At 33.8% G+C, this 22,161-nt stretch overlaps 1 protein-coding gene across 2 annotated transcripts in view; it reads right to left on the reverse strand.

Annotated features, from left to right (window-relative positions):
• Positions 1-1,883: 1,883 nt before the first annotated feature.
• LOC133655403 (adenosine kinase-like) overlaps positions 1,884-22,161 on the reverse strand; it is a 359,572-nt gene continuing 339,294 nt past the window's right edge. For both annotated transcript variants that reach the window (XM_062055528.1, XM_062055529.1), the window contains exons 10-11: positions 3,681-3,767; positions 1,884-2,112 (exon numbers count right to left, since the gene is read on the reverse strand). In XM_062055528.1, coding sequence (XP_061911512.1) covers positions 1,988-2,112; positions 3,681-3,767 — 212 coding nt within the window. In that variant the 3' untranslated portion in view covers positions 1,884-1,987. The remainder of the gene's footprint in view (positions 2,113-3,680; positions 3,768-22,161) is intronic.

The following is a 22,161-nucleotide window of genomic DNA, read 5'->3' on the forward strand; positions in this document are numbered from 1 at the left end:
CACACCGGTATGTTTTAGTGCTTTCATGGCGAGTTTACTGACAGATATAAGTAAGAACTTCACACTACTTTATATTAGAAATGGCAACAGCGGAAGATGAATGTCCCATTAGAAGTTAAAAAAAAGAAAAAGCTTATGATTACGGTGTCGGCACGGACTACAATAGCGTACGCGCGTGCATTTTCAGGACTTATGCAAATCCCAAATACACATCAGCAGGTACCAGAAGGTAAGAAAAGTTGCTTTTGCATAATATTGCGAAACAAAACACCAGGTAATATGTCTGCTAATAGATGCCATTTTGCGGTCCTTATACACACACCATAATAATACTCGTATGTTTAATGCGCCAAAAATCCATCAAGCGGTGTGGCTTCATAGCTTACCGAAGTCGTACTAAAAACATTTTGACAGATTTTGGAGTGCCGTGTGTAATGTTCTATATTCTCAATGGAACATTTAAAGTTTTGGTGTTGTTTACTGCCATTATATTGCAGTCTACATATATCTCTTATTTGTGACTGCCATCTACTGGTCACACTTATCATTACACCGTGTACCAAATAAAATTGCTTCGAGGTCAGTAAGCACAACCAGAATTATGCCGTACATTAGGCGCACCGGGTTATAAGGCGCACTGTCGATTTTTGAGAAAATGAAAGGATTTTAAGTGCGCCTTATAGTGGGAAAAATACGGTAATCAAACTCGGAAATAAAGACAGTCCATGTTGACATCTCAAGTACAGTTAGAACTAGGGATGTCCGATAATGGCTTTTTGCCGATATCCGATATTCCGATATTGTCCAACTCTTTAATTACGATACTGATATAAACCGATACCGATATATACAGTCGTGGAATTAACACATTATTATGCCTAATTTGGACAACCAGGTATGGTGAAGATAAGGTCCTTTTTTAAAAAATTATAAAATAAAATAAGATAAATAAATTAAAAACATTTTCTTGAATAAAAAAGAAATTAAAACAATATAAAAACAGTTACATAGAAACTAGTAATTAATGAAAATGAGTAAAATTAACTGTTAAAGGTTAGTACTATTAGTGGACCAGCACAATCATGGCGATAATGGCTTTTTGCCGATATCCGATATGCCGATATTGTCCAACTCTTTAATTACCGATACCGATATCAACCGATATATACAGTCGTGGAATTAACACATTATTATGCCTAATTTGGACAACCAGGTAGGGTGAAGATAAGGTACTTTTTAAAAAAATGAATCAAATAAAATAAGATAAATAAATTAAAAACATTTTCTTGAATAAAAAATTAATTAATGAAAATTCATTAATGAAAATTTCGCAAAATTAACTGTTAAAGGTTAGTATTATTAGTGGACCAGCAGCACGCACAATCATGTGTGCTTACGGACTGTATCCCTTGCAGACTGTATTGATATATATTGATATATAATGTAGGAACCAGAATATTAATAACAGAAAGAAACAACCCTTTTGTGTGAATGAGTGTAAATGGGGGAGGGAGGTTTTTTGGGTTGGTGCACTAATTGTAAGTGTATCTTGTGTTTTTTATGTTGATTTAATAAAAAAAAACAAAAAAACAAAAAACAAAAAAACAAAATGGATACCGATAATAAAAAAAACGATACCAATAATTTCAGAGATTACATTTTACAGCATTTATCGACCGATAATATCGGACATCTCTAGTTAAAACCATACTAAATTTTAACACGATCCAAATAAAACTGAGCGGTGATCTGCGAACAAAAAATATCGGATTGAAAAATGTAGCTTTATTAACTTTTTGATGTGAGTCAGTTGAATTTTTAATCGGTAAGAAGATACAAACAGTAGAAATAAAGTCAGATGAAGGCTGCGGTAAAAACCTGGTGGTCGTACAGAAAGTTGTTTATTTTGCCCCCTTGTGGTCATCGTGTAGTAGAAAAACATAAAATCATGACGCGGACATGTACGCGATCACGCTATGCGGTGGATCTAGTGAAAGTCGGGCTTCTCCGGGAAGGTGCATCCCACTCGTCTGATGATGACGTTAGCGGCGTAGTGTCCCGCCCGGATGCACTCCTCCAGTGGATGCTCCTGGACCAACGCAGACAGGAACCCTGGGTAACAAGAATGGCGGAGAACTACGTTAAACATTACTCCTAGCTTGGAGCGCCTCCAAAAACAGTACAACCTTGTGATCGCATAAACCACGAATTACAAAATATCGATAAAGTGGAGTATTGTACAGCTGTTTGTGACGATACATATCTGATACGGGTCGATACTTTATGGTTCGTGGAGGTGGCGTTGTCAAACGATACGGTGTTTACGTCAACAATAAAGGAAAAAAAAAAACATTTGAGCATGTTGTCCAATGAAAAGCACGCAATTGTTTTCCATATTTTTCACTCTCAAAAACAACTAAAACATGTACTTGTTTGTTTTTCAGGTAAAGACAATTACTGTATTTTTCGGACTATAAGTCGCAGTTTTTTTCATAGCGACTTATACTCAGGAGCGACTTATGTGTGAAATTATTAACACATTACCGTAAAATATCAAATAATATTATTTATCTCATTCACGTAAGAGACTAGACGTATAAGATTTCATGGGATTTAGCGATTAGGAGTGACAGATTGTTTGGTAAACGTATAGCATGTTCTATATGTTATAGTTATTTGAATGACTCTTACCATAATATGTTACGTTAACATACCAGGCACGTTCTCAGTTGGTTATTTATGCCTCATATAACATACCGCCACCTCTTTGAGCTGTAATTTGACCCCCTTAACATGCTTCAAAACTCACCAAATTGGACACACACATCAGGACTGGCGAAAATTGCGATCTAATCAAAAAACCAAACCCCAAAATTCAAAATTGCGTTCTAGCGCCCCCTAGGAAGAAAACAGACAAAACTGCCTGTAACTCCCAGTAGGAATGTGGTAGAGACATGAAACAAAAACCTCTATGTAGGTCTCACTTAGACCTACATTTCATACACTGACAACCCCCAGCAAAAATCAACAGGAAGTTTGCAATTCCCCCTTCAAAACAAAAGTTGAGTAAAAACAGTCACCTTTTTTCAAACATGATCTCCTCTGAGCGCGTTTGTCGTGTCGGCTTCAAATTAGCACAGGAGAGAGATTGAACCCTTCTGAATAAAAGTTGATGAAAGAGTTTTAATTACGGCTCCGGTTTGGATTTTATGAGCCCTCAAAGTCGGTCTCGTCCATCGCTGCTTGCAGCTTTAATTCTATTTTGTTTCCATTTATACCCCCATTATTTACTTTTTAAATTCGATCTCAATTCTGTACACTGCGGCTGGAAGTTTAATTTTAATTTTCCTGAGGGAACTCTCCTGAAGGAATCAATAAAGTACTATCTATCTATCTATCTATCTATCTATCTATCTATCTATCTATCTATCTATCTATCTATCTATCTATCTATCTATCTATCTATCTATCTATCTATCTATCTATCTATCTATCCAACTATCTATCTATCTATCTATCTATCTATCTATCTATCTATCTATCTATCTATCTATCTATCTATCTATCTATCTATCTATCTATCCATCTATCCATCTATCCAACTATCTATCTATCTATCTATCTATCTATCTAACTATCTATCTATCTATCTATCTACAAGCAGTATAGAGCGTACATACCTCCAACAAAGGCGTCTCCAGCACCGTTGGTGTCCACGATATCGTTCTGGTCGATGTCCAAAACAGGGAACATGGTCACCTTGTCACCTGCGATCAGGATACACAGAAAAAAAAATCATGAATTAACGTTCAAACTATGGAGTTTACGTTATGTGCAACGTTTTTTTTTCACACTACTACCCCGCACTTGGATTTTATACTTCGTTTTTTTGCAAGTTAATTTGCTAGCCTTGCCTCGTTGGTCACAAATGAGAAGAAAGCGATCCAGACTCATAGCACAAGTATCAATTTTTGAAGCTTCTCAGGTGGAATTCTTTCCCGTTCTTGCTTGATGTACAGCTTAAGTTGTTCAACAGTTGTGGTATTTTAGGCTTCATAATGCGCCACACATTTTCAATGGGAGACAGGTCTGGACTACAGGCAGGCCAGTCTAGTACCCGCACTCTTTTACTATGAAGCCACGTTGATGTAACACGTGGCTTGGCATTGTCTTGCTGAAATAAGCAGGGGCGTCCATGAAAAAGACGTTGCTTGAATGGCAACTTTTGTTTCTCCAAAACCTGTATGTACCTTTCAGCAATAATGATGCCTTCACAGATGTGTAAGTTACCCATGTCTTGGGCACTAATACACCCCCATACCATCACAGATGCTGGCTTTTAAACTTTGCGCCTATACCAATCGGGATGGTTCTTTTCCTCTTTGGTACGGAGGACACAACGTCCACAATTTCCAAAAAACAATAGAAATGTGGACTCGTCAGACCACAGAACACTTTTCCACTTTGCATCAGTCCATCTTAGATGAGCTCTGGCCCAGCGAAGCCGGCGGCGTTCCTGGGTGTTGTTGATAAATGGCTTTGGCTTTGCATAGGAGAGTTTTAACTTGCACTTACAGATGTAGCGACGAATTGTAGTTACCGACAGTGGTTTTCTGAAGTGTTCCTGAGCCCATGCGGTGATATCCTTTACACGCTGATGTCGCTTTTTGATGCAGTACAGCCTGATGGAGCAACGGTCCGTAATATCATGGCTTACGTGCAGTGATTTCTCCAGATTCTCTGAACCTTTTGATGATATTACGGACCGTAGATGGTGAAATCCCTAAATTCCTTGCAATAGCTGGTTGAGAAATGTTGTTCTTAAACTGTTCGACAATTTGCTCACGCATTTGTTGACAAAGTGGTGACCCTCGCCCCATCCTTGTCTGCTTTTATACCCAATCATGGCACCCACCTGTTCCCAATTAGCCAGTTCACCTGTGGGATGTTCCAAATAAGTGTTTGATGAGCATTCCTCAACTTTCTCCGTCTTTTTTGCCACTTGTGCCAGCTTTTTGGAAACATGTTGCAGGCATCAAATTCCAAATGAGCTAATATTTGGAAAAAATAACAACGTTTTCCGGTTCGAACGTTAAATATCTTGTCTTTGCAGTCTATTCAATTGAATATAGGTTGAAAAGGATTTGCAAATCATTGTATTCTGTTTTTATTTACCATTTACACAACGTGCCAACTTCACTGGCTTTCGGGGTTTTGTATATAATAACAAAAAAGGATAACATATTGTGTGCTTTGTCACCCTTCCATTAGCGCAATAAAAGTGTTTTTAACGACAAATTGCGAGAGCCCTACGGGACCCGACTTCACGACAAAATAATTATCATAATAAGATAATTAGCATGAGTAAATATACAAATATGGCTACCATGCCAAAAAAAGACCTTAGTGAATTTGACAAAATAATACAAGTAAAATGCTTTGTTTCCATTCAAAACAGCTCCTTCAATTATTGCTGCACTTCAGAAGGGGGACACTGAGGTGGGGGCTTGGAAGGAAAAAAAAGTGGTCCGGACGACAAAGTGTGGAGGTGTAGAGTGACACTAAATCAGCAACTTATGTCAGAACACACACACATACACACACACGCACACACACACACCATCTTCAAACAACATCGCCACTTTTAAAAGAATTTGCAGGAGACAAAAGACTGACATGTGGATAAAAAGAACACGAGGAAGACCAAAAAAAAATTAAAAATAAATAGGCTTCTTAGACTTAATTGAAACACATTTGTGTCGTCGTACTGCATGGATAAAACACACAATTTACCGCAAAATGTCGAGGGGAAAAACCCACAATCATCTTAAATCAACACAATTATCTCTTGCCGTTAACGTCTTCTCTTGTCTCCGTCACGTCCGCCATGACCAAATGATACAAACTAACGCTAATTGTCGTATTTGTACGATCATTTCACCCTTCGATACGTGGTTATAGCAAACACTAACAGGATTAAAGTAAAACTGCATGACAACATACACTATATTGCCTAAAGTATTTGGCCACCTGCCTTGACTCGCATATGAACTTGAAGTGCCATCCCATTCCTAACCCATAGGGCTCAATATGATGTCGGTCCACCTTTTGCAGCTATTACAGCTTCGACTCGTCTGGGAAGGCTGTCCACAAGGTTGCGGAGTGTGTTTATAGGAATTTTCCACCATTCTTCCAAAATTGCATTGGTGATGTTAGTCGAGAAGGCCCGGCTCTTAGTCTCCGTTCTAATTCATCCCGAAGGTGTTCTTTCGGGTTCAGGTCAGGACTCTGTGCAGGCCAGTCAAGTTCATCCACACCAGACTGTGTCATCCACGTCTTTACGGACCTTGCTTTGTGCACTGGTGCACAGTCATGTTGGAAGAGGGAGGGGTTTTCTCCAAACCAGGGGTCACCAACCTTTTTGAAAGCAAGAGCTACTTCTTGGGTAGTGATTAATGCGAAGGGCTACCAGTTTGATACACACTTAAATAAATTGCCAGAAATAGCCAATTTGCTCAATTTACCTTTAACTCTATGTTATTATTAATAATTAATGATATTTACACTTAATTGACCGGTTTAAAAGAGGAGAAAACACGAAAAAAATGACAATTAAATGTTGAAACATAGTTTATCTTCAATTTCGACTCTTTAAAATTAAAAATTCAACCGAAAAAAAGAAGAGAAAAACTAGCTGATTCGAATCTTTTTGAAAAAATAAAAAAAAGAATTTATGGAACATCATTAGTAATTTTTCCTGATTAAGATTAATTTTAGAATTTTGATGACATGTTTTAAATAGGTTAAAATCCAATCTGCACTTTGTTAGAATATATAACAAATTGGACCAAGCTATATTTCTAACAAAGACAAATCATTATTTCTTCTAGATTTTCCAGAACAAAAATTTTAAAAGAAATTCAAAAGACTTTGAAATAAGATTTAAATTTGATTCTACAGATTTTCTAGCTTTGCCAGAATACTTTTTTTGAATTTTAATCATAATAAGTTTGAAGAAATATTTCACAAATATTCTTCGTCAAAAAAACAGAAGCTAAAATGAAAAATTAAATTAAAATGTATTTATTATTCTTTACAATAAAAAAGATACATTCACTTGAACATTGATTTAAACTGTCAGGAAAGAAGAGGAAGGAATTTAAAAGGTAAAAAGGTATATATGTTTAAAAATCCTAAAATCATTTTTAAGGTTGTATTTTTTCTCTAAAATTGTCTTTCTGAAAGTTTTAAGAAGCAAAGTAAAAAAATTGGATTATTAAATAATATTATTTTGACTTTTTCTGCGAAAAAATGAAAGCAAGAATGTAAAATGTCCAAATGACAACATGTGTAACAACATATGATAATTGGAACATAATTTTTTATTAATTGTAAGTCCTAAATTGTGTTTTTATCCCATTAAGCTAAGGTTTTTCTTTTTTGGATATTTAGACATTTTTCTTAACATTTTCTGGATCTGCGAATCCACTTTGTAAACTTTTTCTGCAAAAAGATGAATTCAATGATGCAAAATGTCTAAATGACGGGTCCATCATTTTTAAAATCTGATAAAGTCTCAAATTGTGTCTTTAACCCATCAAGCTAAGGTTTTCATTTTGACTCTGGATTATTTTTCGGAATTTTAGACATTTTTGTAAAAATGTTATGGTTTTGCGAGTCCACTTTGTTTGACTTTTTCCGCAATAAGATAAAAGCAATATTATAAAATGTCTAAATGATAACTAAAGTAACATAATATGATGACTGGTAAAATAATTTGTATCCATTTTATATGAATGTTGTCTATCTGTGTTGGCCCTGTGATGAGGTGGCGACTTGTCCTGGGTGTACCCCGCCTTCCGCCCAAATAGGCTCCAGCACCCCCCGCAACCCCAAAAGGGACAAGCGGTAGAAAATGGATGGGATGGATGTCCTAAATTGTGTCTTTATCCCATCGAGCAAAGTTCTTCGTCTAGGTTCTGGACTCTTTTTAGAATTTTAGACATTTTATAAAAAATTTCTGGTTCTGCGGGTACACTTTATTTGACTTTTTCTGCAAAACAATGAAAGCAAGAATATAAAATGTTTTCATATAGGTCATGGGTTTTCTTGTTCGACTTTTACACATTTTTGTTAAAACTTTCTGGTTCTAAAGGGTCCACTTTATTGGACTTGTTGTCGGTAAAAAGATGAACGCAATACTGCCAAATGTCTAAATAAGAACATAAATGATGACAGGATGAATGGTAAATCATTTTTATCTATTTTATGTCCTAAATGATGTCTTTATCCCATCAAGAAAATGTTTTTGTCTAGGTTCTGGATTCTTCTTGGGAATTTTAGACATTTTTATTAAAAAAATTCTGGTTCTGCGGGCCCACTTTATTTGACTTTTTCTGCGAATCAATGAAAGCAAAAATGTAAAATGTCCAAATGATAACATGAGTAACAACATAAGATGACTGGGCCATCAATTTTATTCGTTTTAAGTCCAAAATTGTGTCTTTCGCACAGCTGCCACGCAAAGCTAATGTTTCCATATGTTCTTGTTTAACATTTGGCATTTTTGTAAAAAACTTTCCAGTTCTATTGTTCCACTTTGTTGGACTTTTCCTTCCAAAAGATGACAGCAATAATGCCAAATGTCTAAATAAGAACATTAATGATGACCTAGAATAACTGGTAAATCATTTATTGAAACTGTTTAAGTCCTAAAAGTTAACATTTTCGTGCAAGTTCAAGTTTAGACATTTTCACAATTTCCTTTTGGTTCTGCAGATCCACTATATTGGACTTTCTTGCAAGAAGAATAAAGCAATGATGCAAAATGTTTAAATAATATGAATAACAACATAGAAGGACAGATACATACATTTTTTTTTTTACATGTTTTAAGTCCTAAATTGTGTCTTTATCCCATGAAGCTAAGGTTTTTGTTTAGGTTTTGGATTATATTAGGAATTTTAGAAATGTTTCTTAAAATTTTCTGGATCTGCGAATCAGCTTTGTTGACTTTTTCTGCAAAAAGATGAATTCAGTAAAGCAAAATGTCTAAATGAAAACACAAGTAAAAATGCATGATAATACAGTTTTCGTTTTGATTCTGGATTCTTTTTGGAATTTTTGACATTTTTGTTAAAATGTTATGGTTTTGCAAGTCCACTTTGACTTTTTCCGCAATAAGATAAAAGCAATATTCCAATATGTCTAAATGATAACATTAGTAACATAATATGATGACTGGTAAATCATTTTTATCCATTTTATATCCTGAATTGTGTCTTTATCCCATCAAGTGAAGGTTTTCGTCTAGATTCTGGAGTTTTTTTTTTAAATTTTAGACATTTTTATAAACAAATTCTGGTTCTGCGGGTCCACTTTATTTGACTTTTTCTGCGAAACAATGAAAGCAAGAATGTAAAATGTCCAAATGATAACACGAGTAACAACATAAGGATGACTGGACCATCATTTTTTTCGTTTTAAGTCCTAAATTGTGGATCTGGATCTGCGATTCCGCTTTGACTTTTTCTGCAAAAAGATGAAATCAATAATGCAAAATGTCTAAATGAAAACACAAGTAACAATGCATGATGTCTTAATCCCATCAAGCTATGGTTTTCGTTTTGATTCTGGATTCTTTTTGGAATTTTAGACATTTTTGTTAAAATTTTATGGTTTTGCGAGTCCACTTTATTTGACTTTTTCCGCAATAAGGTAAAAGCAATATTTTGAAATGTCTAAGTAACATAATATGATGACTGGCAAATAATTGTTATCCGTTTTATGTCCTAAATTGTGTCCTTATCCCAATAAGCAAAGGCTTTTGTCTAGGTTCTGGAGTCTTTTTTTGAATTGTAGACATTTTATTAAAAAAAATCTGGTTCTAAAGGGTCCACTTTATTGGGTTTTGTCTGTAAAAAGATGAAAGCAATAATGCCAAATGTCTAAATAAGACCATAAACGATGACATGGTAAATCATTTGTATCCCGTTTTATGTCCTAAATGGTCTTCATCACATCAAGCATAGGTTTTTGTCTAGGTTCTGGATTCTTTCTTTGAATTTTAGACATTTTTATAAAAATGTTCTGGTTCTGTGTGTCCACTTTATTTTGTGTCTTTATCCCATTTAGCTAAGGTTTTTCTATAGGTTTTGGATTATTTTTGGAATTTTAGACATTTTTCTTAAAATTTTCCAGATCTGCAAATCCCTTTTGTTGACTTTTTCTGCAAAAAGACATTTTTATCAAAAATATCTGGCTCTGGGGGTTCACTTTGTTTGACTTTTTCCGGCAATAAGCTAAAAGCAATATTACAAAATGTCTAAATTATACCATACCTAACATAATATGATGACTGGTAAATCACTTTTATCTGTTTTATGTCCTAAATTGTGTCTTTATCCCATCAAACGAAGGTTTTTCGTCTAGGTTCTAGGCTCTTTTTAGAATTTTTTACATTTTTATCAAACATTTATTGTTCTCTGGGTCCACTTTATTTGACTTTTTCTGCGAAACAATGAACGTGAGAATGTAAAATGTCCAAATGATAACACGAGTAACAACATTTGATGACTGCACCATCATTTTTAAGTCCTAAAGTGTGTCTTTAGCACAGCTGTCCTGTAAAGCTGATGTTTTCATTGACGTCATGGGTTTTAAACACATTTTGTTCAAACTTTCTGGTTCTAAAGGGTCCACTTTATTGGATTTTGTCTGTAAAAAGATGAAAGCAATACTGCCAAATGTCTAAATAAGACCATAAACGATGACATGGGATGACTGGTAAATCATTTTTATCTGTTTTATGTGCTAAATCATGTCTTTATCACATCAAGCAAAGTTTTTGTCTAGGTTCTGGATTTTTTTAAAAAATTTTAGACATTTTTATAAAACAATTCTAATTCTGTGTGTCCACTTCATGTTGTGTCTTTATCCCATTTAGCTAAGGTTTTTCATTTTTGGAATTTTAGACATTTTTCTTAAAATTTTCCGGATCTGCGAAACTTTTATTAGTAGTACAGTACATATTCCGTACAATTGACCACTAAATGGTAACACCCGAAAAAGTTTTTCAATGTGTTTAAGTCCACGTTAATCAATTCATGGCTTTGTTGACTTTTTCTGCAAAAAGACATTTTTATCAAAAATATCTGGCTCTGCGGGTTCACTTTGTTTGACTTTTTCCAGCAATAAGCTAAAAGCAATATTACAAAATGTCTAAATTATACCATACGTAACATAATATGATGACTGGTAAATCACTTTTATCTGTTTTATGTCCTAATTTGTGTCTTTATCCCATCAAACGAAGGTTTTTCGTCTAGGTTCTGGATTCTTTTTTTGAATTTTCGAAATTTTTATAGAACAATTCTAATTCTGTGTGTCCACTTTATGTTGTGTCTTTATCCCATTTAGCTAAGGTTTTTCATTAGGTTCTGGATTATTTTTGGAATTTTAGAAATTTTTCTTAAAAATTTTCCGGATCTGCGAATCCGCTTTTTTTGATTGATTGAAACTTTTATTAGTAGATTGCACAGTACAGTACATATTCCGTAAAATTGACCACTAAATGGTAACACCCAAAAAAGTTTTTCAACGTGTTTAAGTCGGGGTCCACGTTAATCAATTCATGGCTTTGTTGACTTTTTCTGCAAAAATACATTTTTATCAAAAATATCTGGCTCTGGGGGTTCACTTTGTTTGACTTTTTCCGGCAATAAGATAAAAGCAATATTACAAAATGCCTAAATTATACCATACCTAACATAATATGATGACTGGTAAATCACTTTTATCTGTTTTATGTCCTAAATTGTGTCTTTATCCCATCAAACGAAGGTTTTTCGTCCAGGTTCTGGACTCTTTTTACAATTTTTTACATTTTTATCAAACATTTATTGTTCTCTGGGTCCACATTATTTGACTTTTTCTGCGAAACAATAAACGCGAGAATGTAAAATGTCCAAATGATAACACGAGTAACAACATTTGATGACTGCACCATCATTTTTAAGTCCTAAAGTGTGTCTTTAGCACAGCTGTCCTGTAAAGCTGATGTTTTCATTGACGTCATGGGTTTTAAACACATTTTGTTCAAACTTTCTGGTTCTAAAGGGTCCACTTTATTGGATTTTGTCTGTAAAAAGATGAAAGCAATACTGCCAAATGTCTAAATAAGAACATAAATGATGACATGGGATGACTGGTAAATAATTTGTATCTGTTTTATGTCCTAAATTGTGTCTTTATCCCATCAAACGAAGGTTTTTCGTCTAGGTTCTGACTATTTTTAGAATTTTTTACATTTTTATCAAACATTTATTGTTCTCTGGGTCCACTTTATTTGACTTTTTCTGCGAAACAATAAACGCGAGAATGTAAAATGTCCAAATGATAACACGAGTAACAACATTTGATGACTGCACCATCATTTTTAAGTCCTAAAGTGTGTCTTTAGCACAGCTGTCCTGTAAAGCTGATGTTTTCATTGACGTCATGGGTTTTAAACACATTTTGTTCAAACTTTCTGGTTCTAAAGGGTCCACTTTATTGGATTTTGTCTGTAAAAAGATGAAAGCAATACTGCCAAATGTCTAAATAAGACCATAAACGATGACATGGGATGACTGGTAAATAATTTTTATCTGTTTTATGTGCTAAATCATGTCTTTATCACATCAAGCAAAGTTTTTGTCTAGGTTTTGGATTTTTTTAAAAAATTTTAGACATTTTTATAAAACAATTCTAATTCTGTGTGTCCACTTCATGTTGTGTCTTTATCCCATTTAGCTAAGGTTTTTCATTTTTGGAATTTTAGACATTTTTCTTAAAATTTTCCGGATCTGCGAAACTTTTATTAGTAGTACAGTACATATTCCGTACAATTGACCACTAAATGGTAACACCCGAAAAAGTTTTCCAATGTGTTTAAGTCCACGTTAATCAATTCATGGCTTTGTTGACTTTTTCTGCAAAAAGACATTTTTATCAAAAATATCTGGCTCTGCGGGTTCACTTTGTTTGACTTTTTCCAGCAATAAGCTAAAAGCAATATTACAAAATGTCTAAATTATACCATACGTAACATAATATGATGACTGGTAAATCACTTTTATCTGTTTTATGTCCTAATTTGTGTCTTTATCCCATCAAACGAAGGTTTTTCGTCTAGGTTCTGGATTCTTTTTTTGAATTTTCGAAATTTTTATAGAACAATTCTAATTCTGTGTGTCCACTTTATGTTGTGTCTTTATCCCATTTAGCTAAGGTTTTTCTTTAGGTTCTGGATTATTTTTGGAATTTCAGAGATTTTTCTTAAAATTTTCCGGATCTGCGAATCCGCTTTTTTTGATTGATTGAAACTTTTATTAGTAGTACAGTACATATTCCGTACAATTGACAACACCCGAAAAAGTTTTTCAACATGTTTAAGTCGGGGTCCACGTTAATCAATTCATGGCTTTGTTGACTTTTTCTGCAAAAAGACATTTTTATCAAAAATATCTGGCTCTGCGGGTTCACATTGTTTGACTTTTTCCGGCAATAAGATAAAAGCAATATTACAAAATGTCTAAATTATACCATACGTAACATAATATGATGACGGGTAAATCACTTTTATCTGTTTTATGTCCTAAATTGTGTCTTTATCCCATCAAACGAAGGTTTTTCGTCTAGGTTCTGCACTCTTTTTAGAATTTTTCACATTTTTATCAAACATTTATTGTTCTCTGGGTCCACTTTATTTGACTTTTTCTGCGAAACAATTAACGTGAGAATGTAAAATGTCCAAATGATAACACGAGTAACAACATTTGATGACTGGACCATCATTTTTAAGTCCTAAAGTGTGTCTTTAGCACAGCTGTCCTGTAAAGCTGATGTTTTCATTGACGTCATGGGTTTTAAACACATTTTTGTTCAATCTTTCTGGTCCTAAAGGGTCCACTTTATTGGATTTTGTCTGTAAAAAGATGAAAGCAATACTGCCAAACGTCTAAATAAGAACATAAATGATGACATGGGATGACTGGTAAATAATTTGTATCTGTTTTATGTGCTAAATCATGTCTTTATCACATCAAGCATAGGTTTTGTCTAGGTTCTGGATTCTTTTTTTGAATTTTCGACATTTTTATAAAACAATTCTAATTCTGTGTGTCCACTTTATGTTGTGTCTTTATCCCATTTAGCTAAGGTTTTTCTTTAGGTTCTGGATTATTTTTGGAATTTTAGACATTTTTCTTAAAATTTTCCGGATCTGTGAATCCGCTTTTTTTGATTGATTGAAACTTTTATTAGTAGTACAGTACATATTCCGTACAATTGACAACACCCGAAAAAGTTTTTCAACATGTTTAAGTCGGGGTCAACCTTTAACAATTCATGGCTTTGTTGACTTTTTCTCCAAAAATACATTTTTATCAAAAATATCTGGCTCTGGGGGTTCACTTTGTTTGACTTTTTCCGGCAATAAGATAAAAGCAATGTTACAAAATGTCTAAATTATACCATACCTAACATAATATGATGACTGGTAAATCACTTTTATCTGTTTTATGTCCTAAATTGTGTCTTTATCCCATCAAACAAAGGTTTTTCGTCTAGGTTCTGGACTCTTTTTACAATTTTTTACATTTTTATCAAACATTTATTGTTCTCTGGGTCCACTTTATTTGACTTTTTCTGCGAAACAATAAACGCGAGAATGTAAAATGTCCAAATGATAACACGAGTAACAACATTTGATGACTGCACCATCATTTTTAAGTCCTAAAGTGTGTCTTTAGCACAGCTGTCCTGTAAAGCTGATGTTTTCATTGACGTCATGGGTTTTAAACACATTTTTGTTCAAACTTTCTGGTTCTAAAGGGTCCACTTTATTGGATTTTGTCTGTAAAAAGATGAAAGCAATACTGCCAAATGTCTAAATAAGAACATAAATGATGACATGGGATGACTGGTAAATAATTTGTATCTGTTTTATGTGCTAAATGATGTCTTTATCCCATCAAGCAAAGGTTTTGTCTAGGTTCTGGATTCTTTTTTTGAATTTTAGACATTTTTCTTAAACATTTCCGGATCTGCGAATCTGCTTTTTTTGATTGATTGAAACTTTTATTAGTAGATTGCACAGTACAGTACATATTCCGTACAATTGACCACTAAATGGTAACACCCGAAAAAGTTTTTCAACGTGTTTAAGTCGGGGTCCACGTTAATCAATTCATGGCTTTGTTGACTTTTTCTGCAAAAAGACATTTTTATCAAAAATATCTGGCTCTGTGGGTTCACTTTGTTTGACATTTTCCGGCAATAAGATAAAAGCAATATTACAAAATGTCTAAATTATACCATACGTAACATAATATGATGACTGGTAAATCACTTTTGTCTGTTTTATGTCCTAAATTGTGTCTTTATCCCATCAAACGAAGGTTTTTCGTCTAGGTTCTGGACTCTTATTAGAATTTTTTACATTTTTATCAAACATTTATTGTTCTCTGGGTCCACTTTATTTGACTTTTTCTGCGAAACAATGAACGCGAGAAGGTAAAATGTCCAAATGATAACACGAGTAACAACATTTGATGACTGCACCATCATTTTTAAGTCCTAAAGTGTGTCTTTAGCACAGCTGTCCTGTAAAGCTGATGTTTTCATTGACGTCATGGGTTTTAAACACATTTTTGTTCAAACTTTCTGGTCCTAAAGGGTCCACTTTATTGGATTTTGTCTGTAAAAAGATGAAAGCAATACTGCCAAATGTCTAAATAAGAACATAAACGATGACATGGTAAATCATTTGTATCCCGTTTTATGTCCTAAATGGTCTTTATCACATCAAGCCTAGGTTTTTGTCTAGGTTCTGGATTCTTCCTTTGAATTTTAGACATTTTTATAAAAATGTTCTGGTTCTGTGTGTCCACTTTATTTTGTGTCTTTATCCCATTTAGCTAAGGTTTTTCTTTAGGTTTTGGATTATTTTTGGAATTTTAGACATTTTTCTTAAAATTTTCCAGATCTGCAAATCCCTTTTGTTGACTTTTTCTGCAAAAAGACATTTTTATCAAAAACATCTGGCTCTGGGGGTTCACTTTGTTTGACTTTTTCCGGCAATAAGATAAAAGCAATATTACAAAATGTCTAAATTATACCATACGTAACATAATATGATGACGGGTAAATCACTTTTATCTGTTTTATGTCCTAAATTGTGTCTTTATCCCATCAAACGAAGGTTTTTCGTCTAGGTTCTAGGCTCTTTTTAGAATTTTTTACATTTTTATCAAACATTTATTGTTCTCTGGGTCCACTTTGACTTTTTCTGCGAAACAATAAACGCGAGAATGTAAAATGTCCAAATGATAACACGAGTAACAACATTTGATGACTGGACCATCATTTTTAAGTCCTAAAGTGTGTCTTTAGCACAGCTGTCCTGTAAAGCTGATGTTTTCATTGACGTCATGGGTTTTAAACACATTTTTGTTCAAACTTTCTGGTTCTAAAGGGTCCACTTTATTGGATTTTGTCTGTAAAAAGATGAAAGCAATACTGCCAAATGTCTAAATAAGACCATAAACGATGACATGGGATGACTGGTAAATCATTTTTATCTGTTTTATGTGCTAAATCATGTCTTTATCACATCAAGCGAAGGTTTTGTCTAGGTTCTGGATTCTTTTTTTGAATTTTAGACATTTTTATAAAACAATTCTAATTCTATGTGTCCACTTTATGTTGTGTCTTTATCCCATTTAGCTAAGGTTTTTCTTTAGGTTCTGGATTATTTTTGGAATTTTAGACATTTTTCTTAAAATTTTCCGGATCTGCGAATCCGCTTTTTTTGATTGATTGAAACTTTTATTAGTAGTACAGTACATATTCCGTACAATTGACAACACCCGAAAAAGTTTTTCAACGTGTTTAAGTCGGGGTCAACCTTTAACAATTCATGGCTTTGTTGACTTTTTCTGCAAAAAGACATTTTTATCAAAAATATCTGGCTCTGCGGGTTAACTTTGTTTGACTTTTTCCGGCAATAAGCTAAAAGCAATATTACAAAATGTCTAAATTATACCATACCTAACATAATATGATGACTGGTAAATCACTTTTATCTGTTTTATGTCCTAAATTGTGTCTTCATCCCATCAAACGAAGGTTTTTCGTCTAGGTTCTGGACTCTTATTAGAATTTTTTACATTTTTATCAAACATTTATTGTTCTCTGGGTCCACTTTATTTGACTTTTTCTGCGAAACAATAAACGCGAGAATGTAAAATGTCCAAATGATAACACGAGTAACAACATTTGATGACTGGACCATCATTTTTAAGTCCTAAAGTGTGTCTTTAGCACAGCTGTCCTGTAAAGCTGATGTTTTCATTGACGTCATGGGTTTTAAACACATTTTTGCTCAAACTTTCTGGTTCTAAAGGGTCCACTTTATTGGATTTTGTCTGTAAAAAGATGAAAGCAATACTGCCAAATGTCTAAATAAGACCATAAACGATGACATGGGATGACTGGTAAATCATTTGTATCCCGTTTTAAGTCCCGAGTTGTGTCTTGTGTGCAGCTGTCCTGTCAAGCTAAGTTTATTTACACGAGCCCTCAAGGGTCTTGGCAGCACACAACAACCTTCCATTCAAAAATCACTCGCATGAGGCGTTCAATGTCTTTTCCAGAGACTCCCACCCACAGCTTGTCCCGCTCGGGGGTGGTGGGGGGGGGGGAGGTTTACATAACCCCAGTGATACAAATGATTAAAACCGGCTCGGGTTACAGTCCCGACAATTACCCGCCTGTCTGCCACAAAGCGCTCACTGGCAAGTCGGAGCAAAGAGGAGTGATCGGTCTCTAGCTTGAGGGACCTGCAAACATTCCACTCGGTGAACTTGCCGCTGTTGTTGTCAGAAAAGTGTACTCGTCCGTAGGTTAACAACGAGAGAGGAAGGGACACAAACGCGGCGTCTAATTGTGCGCTTTTGTTCGCCGGGCCCTCATAATACCCTCATTAGCGCTCTTGTGTAGCGCTGATTAAAATGTCTTTCAACAGGAGTCTCTTTGAAATGAGTGTCAATTAAGGCGTTTTATTAGCGCCTATTCTTTTTCAGCAATGCTAAAGCGAGGCGACCTCCACTCTGTTGAGGAGTGAGCAGATGGAGAGGATTCACGTCTGGGATTGTTAGCCTGCTCTTTCTTTGACGTGCGTCTAAATCAATGTGGTTATTTCGAAAAGTGTTCATTTGTTTGACGTTTTCCTCCAGGTGATAACTGGAAATTAACCTCATGGGGAAAAAAACACTTTGTCCTTGAAAGCTTCAACCAATTCAAATGTTTTTTTTTTATATAAACACAGTAAAACCTCGATTGATTAATTTAGTCGGTTCTTGAACAGGGTTTGCAAATACAAAAGTTTGCATATTGAAGCACATTTCCCTATAAGAAACAATGTCAACATGAATAATGGGTTCCAGCCTCGACAAAAGTCCATATTTTAGTAAAAGTTGGTACACTTTGAACGCAATATAAATAAACATTACAAGGTGGTGATGGATTCATTTTTTAAAATATAAATACAGTAAAACCTCGATTGACGAATTTAGTCAGTTCTTGAACAGGGTTCGTAAATACAAAAGTTTGTATATTGAAGCACATTTGTAAAACCTCGATTGACAAATTTAGCTGGTTCTTGAACAGGGTCCGTGAATAGAAAGGTTTGTATATTGAAGCAAATTTCCCTATAAGAAACAATGTCAACATGAATAATGGGTTCCAGCCTCGACAAAAGTCCATATTTTAGTAAAACTTGGTACACTTTGAACGCAATATAAATAAACATTACAAGGCACTGATGGATTAATTAAAAATAAATAAATAAATACAGTAAAACCTCGATTGACGAATTTAGTCGGTTCTTGAACAGGGTTCATAAATAGAAAAGTTTATATATTGAAGCAAATTTCCCTATAAGAAACAATTTCAACATGAATAATGGGTTCCAGCCTCGACAAAAGTCCATATTTTAGTAAAACTTGGTACACTTTGAACGCAATATAAATAAACATTACAAGGCACTGATGGATTAATTAAAAATAAATAAATAAATACAGTAAAACCTCGATTGACGAATTTAGTCGGTTCTTGAACAGGGTTCGTAAATTGAAATGTTTGCATATTGAAACAAATTTCCCTATAAGAAACAATGTCAACATGAATAATGGGTTCCAGCCTCGACAAAAGTCCATATTTTAGTAAAAGTTGGTACACTTTGAACGCAATATAAATAAACATTACAAGGTGGTGATGGATTCATTTTTTAAAAATATAAATAGAGTAAAACCTCGATTGACGAATTTATTCAGTTCTTGAACAGGGTTCGTAAATAGAAAAGTTTGTATATTGAAGAGAATTTCCCTATACAAAACAATATCAACATGAATAATGGGTCCCAGCCTCGAAAAAAGTCCATATTTTAGTAAAAGTTGGTACACTTTGAAAGCAATATAAATAAACATTACAAGGTGGTGATGGATTTTATTTTATTTTTTTAAATAAATACAGTAAAACCTCGATTGACGAATTTAGTCGGTTTATGAACAGGGTTCATAAATAGAAAAGTTTGTATATTGAAGCAAATGTCCCTATAAGAAACAATGTCAACATGAATAATGGGTTCCAGCCTCGACAAAAGTCCATATTTTAGTAAAACTTGGTACTCTTTGAACGCGATATAAATAAACATTACAAGGTGGTATGTATACATTTAAAAAATAAATAAATACAGTAAAACCTCGATTGACAAATTTAGTCGGTTCTTGAACAGGGTTTGTAAATACAAAAGTTTGTATATTGAAGCACATTTGTAAAACCTCGATTGACACATTTAGTTGGTTCTTGAACAGGGCTCCTTAAATAGAAAAGTTTGTATATTGAAGCAAATTTCCCTATAAGAAACAATGTCAACATGAATAATGGGTTCCAGCCTCGACAAAAGTCCATATTTTAGTAAAAGTTGGTACACTTTGAACGCAATATAAATAAACATTATAAGGTGGTGATGGATTATTTTTATTTTTTTATAAATACAGTAAAACCTTGATTGACAAATTTAGTCGGTTCTTGAACAGGGTTCTTAAATTCAAAAGTTTGCATATTGAAGCAAATTTCCCCAACAAGAAACAATGTCAACATGAATAATGGGTTCGTAAATAGAAAAGTTTGTAAAGCAAAAGTTTGTAAAGCAAATTTCCCCATAAGAAACAATGTCAACATGAATAATGGGTTCCAGCCTCGACAAAAGTCCATATTTTAGTAAAAGTTGGTACACTTTGAACGCAATATAAATAAACATTACAAGGTGGTGATGGATTAATTAAAATAAATAAATAAATACAGTAAAACCTCGATTGACGAATTTAGTCGGTTCTTGAACAGGGTTTGTGAATAGAAAAGTTTGTATATTGAAGCAAATTTCCCTATAAGAAACAATGTCAACATGAATAATGGGTTCCAGCCTCGACAAAAGTCCATATTTTAGTAAAAGTTGGTACACTTTGAACGCAATATAAATAAACATTACAAGCTGGTGATGGATTCATTTTTTAAAATATAAATACAGTAAAACCTCGATTGACAAATGTAGTTGGTTCTTGAACAGGTTCCGTAAATAGAAAGGTTTGTATATTGAAGCAAATTTCCCTATACGAAACAATGTCAACATGAATAATGGGTTCCAGCCTCGACAAAAGTCCATATTTTAGTAAAAGTTGGTACACTTTGAACGCAATATAAATAAACATTATAAGGTGGTGATGGATTATTTTTATTTTTGTATAAATACAGTAAAACCTTGATTGACAAATTTAGTCGGTTCTTGAACAGGGTTCGTAAATAGAAAAGTTTGCATATTGAAGCAAATTTCCCTATAAGAAACAATTTCAACATGAATAATGGTTTCCAGCCTCGACAAAAGTCCATATTTTAGTAAAAGTTGGTACACTTTGAACGCAATATAAATAAACATTACAAGGCACTGATGGATTAATTAAAAATAAATAAATAAATACAGTAAAACCTCGATTGACGAATTTAGTCGGTTCTTGAACAGGGTTCATAAATAGAAAAGTTTGTATATTGAAGCAAATGTCCCTATAAGAAACAATGTCAACATGAATAATGGGTTCCAGCCTCGACAAAAGTCCATATTTTAGTAAAAGTTGGTACACTTTGAACGCAATATAAATAAACATTACAAGGTGGTGATGGATTCATTTTTTAAAATATAAATAGAGTAAAACCTCGATTGACGAATTTAGTCAGTTCTTGAACAGGGTTCGCAAATACAAAAGTTTGTATATTGAAGCACATTTGTAAAACCTCGATTGACAAATTTAGTTGGTTCTTCAACAGGGTCCGTAAATAGAAAGGTTTGTATATTGAAGCAAATTTCCCTATAAGAAACAATGTCAACATGAATAATGAGTTCCAGCCTCGACAAAAGTCCATATTTTAGTAAAACTTGGTACACTTTGAACGCAATATAAATAAACATTACAAGGTGGTGATGGATTTTTTATTTTATTTTTATAAATACTGTAAAACCTCGATTGACGAATTTAGTCGGTTCTTGAACAGGGTTCGTAAATACAAAAGTTTGTATATTGAAGCAAATTTCCCTATAAGAAACAATGTCAACATGAATAATGGGTTCCAGCCTCGACAAAAGTCCATATTTTAGTAAAAGTTGGTACACTTTGAACGCAATATAAATAAACATTATAAGCTGGTGATGGATTATTATTATTTAAAAAAAATGAATACAGTAAAACCTCGATTGACGAATTTAGTCGGTTCTTGAACAGGGTCCGTAAATAGAAAGGTTTGTATATTGAAGAAAATTTCCCTATAAGAAACAATGTCAACATGAATAATGGGTTCCAGCCTCCACAAAAGTCCATATTTAGTAAAACTTGGTACTCTTTGAACGCAATATAAATAAACATTACAAGGCACTGATGGATTAATTAAAAATAAATAAATAAATACAGTAAAACCTCGATTGACGAAGTTAGTCAGTTCTTGAACAGGGTTCGTAAATTGAAAAGTTTGTATATTGAAGAGAATTTCCTTATACAAAACAATATCAAC

Source organism: Entelurus aequoreus, linkage group LG08, assembly GCF_033978785.1.
Source record: "Entelurus aequoreus isolate RoL-2023_Sb linkage group LG08, RoL_Eaeq_v1.1, whole genome shotgun sequence".
NCBI lineage: Eukaryota > Metazoa > Chordata > Actinopteri > Syngnathiformes > Syngnathidae > Entelurus > Entelurus aequoreus.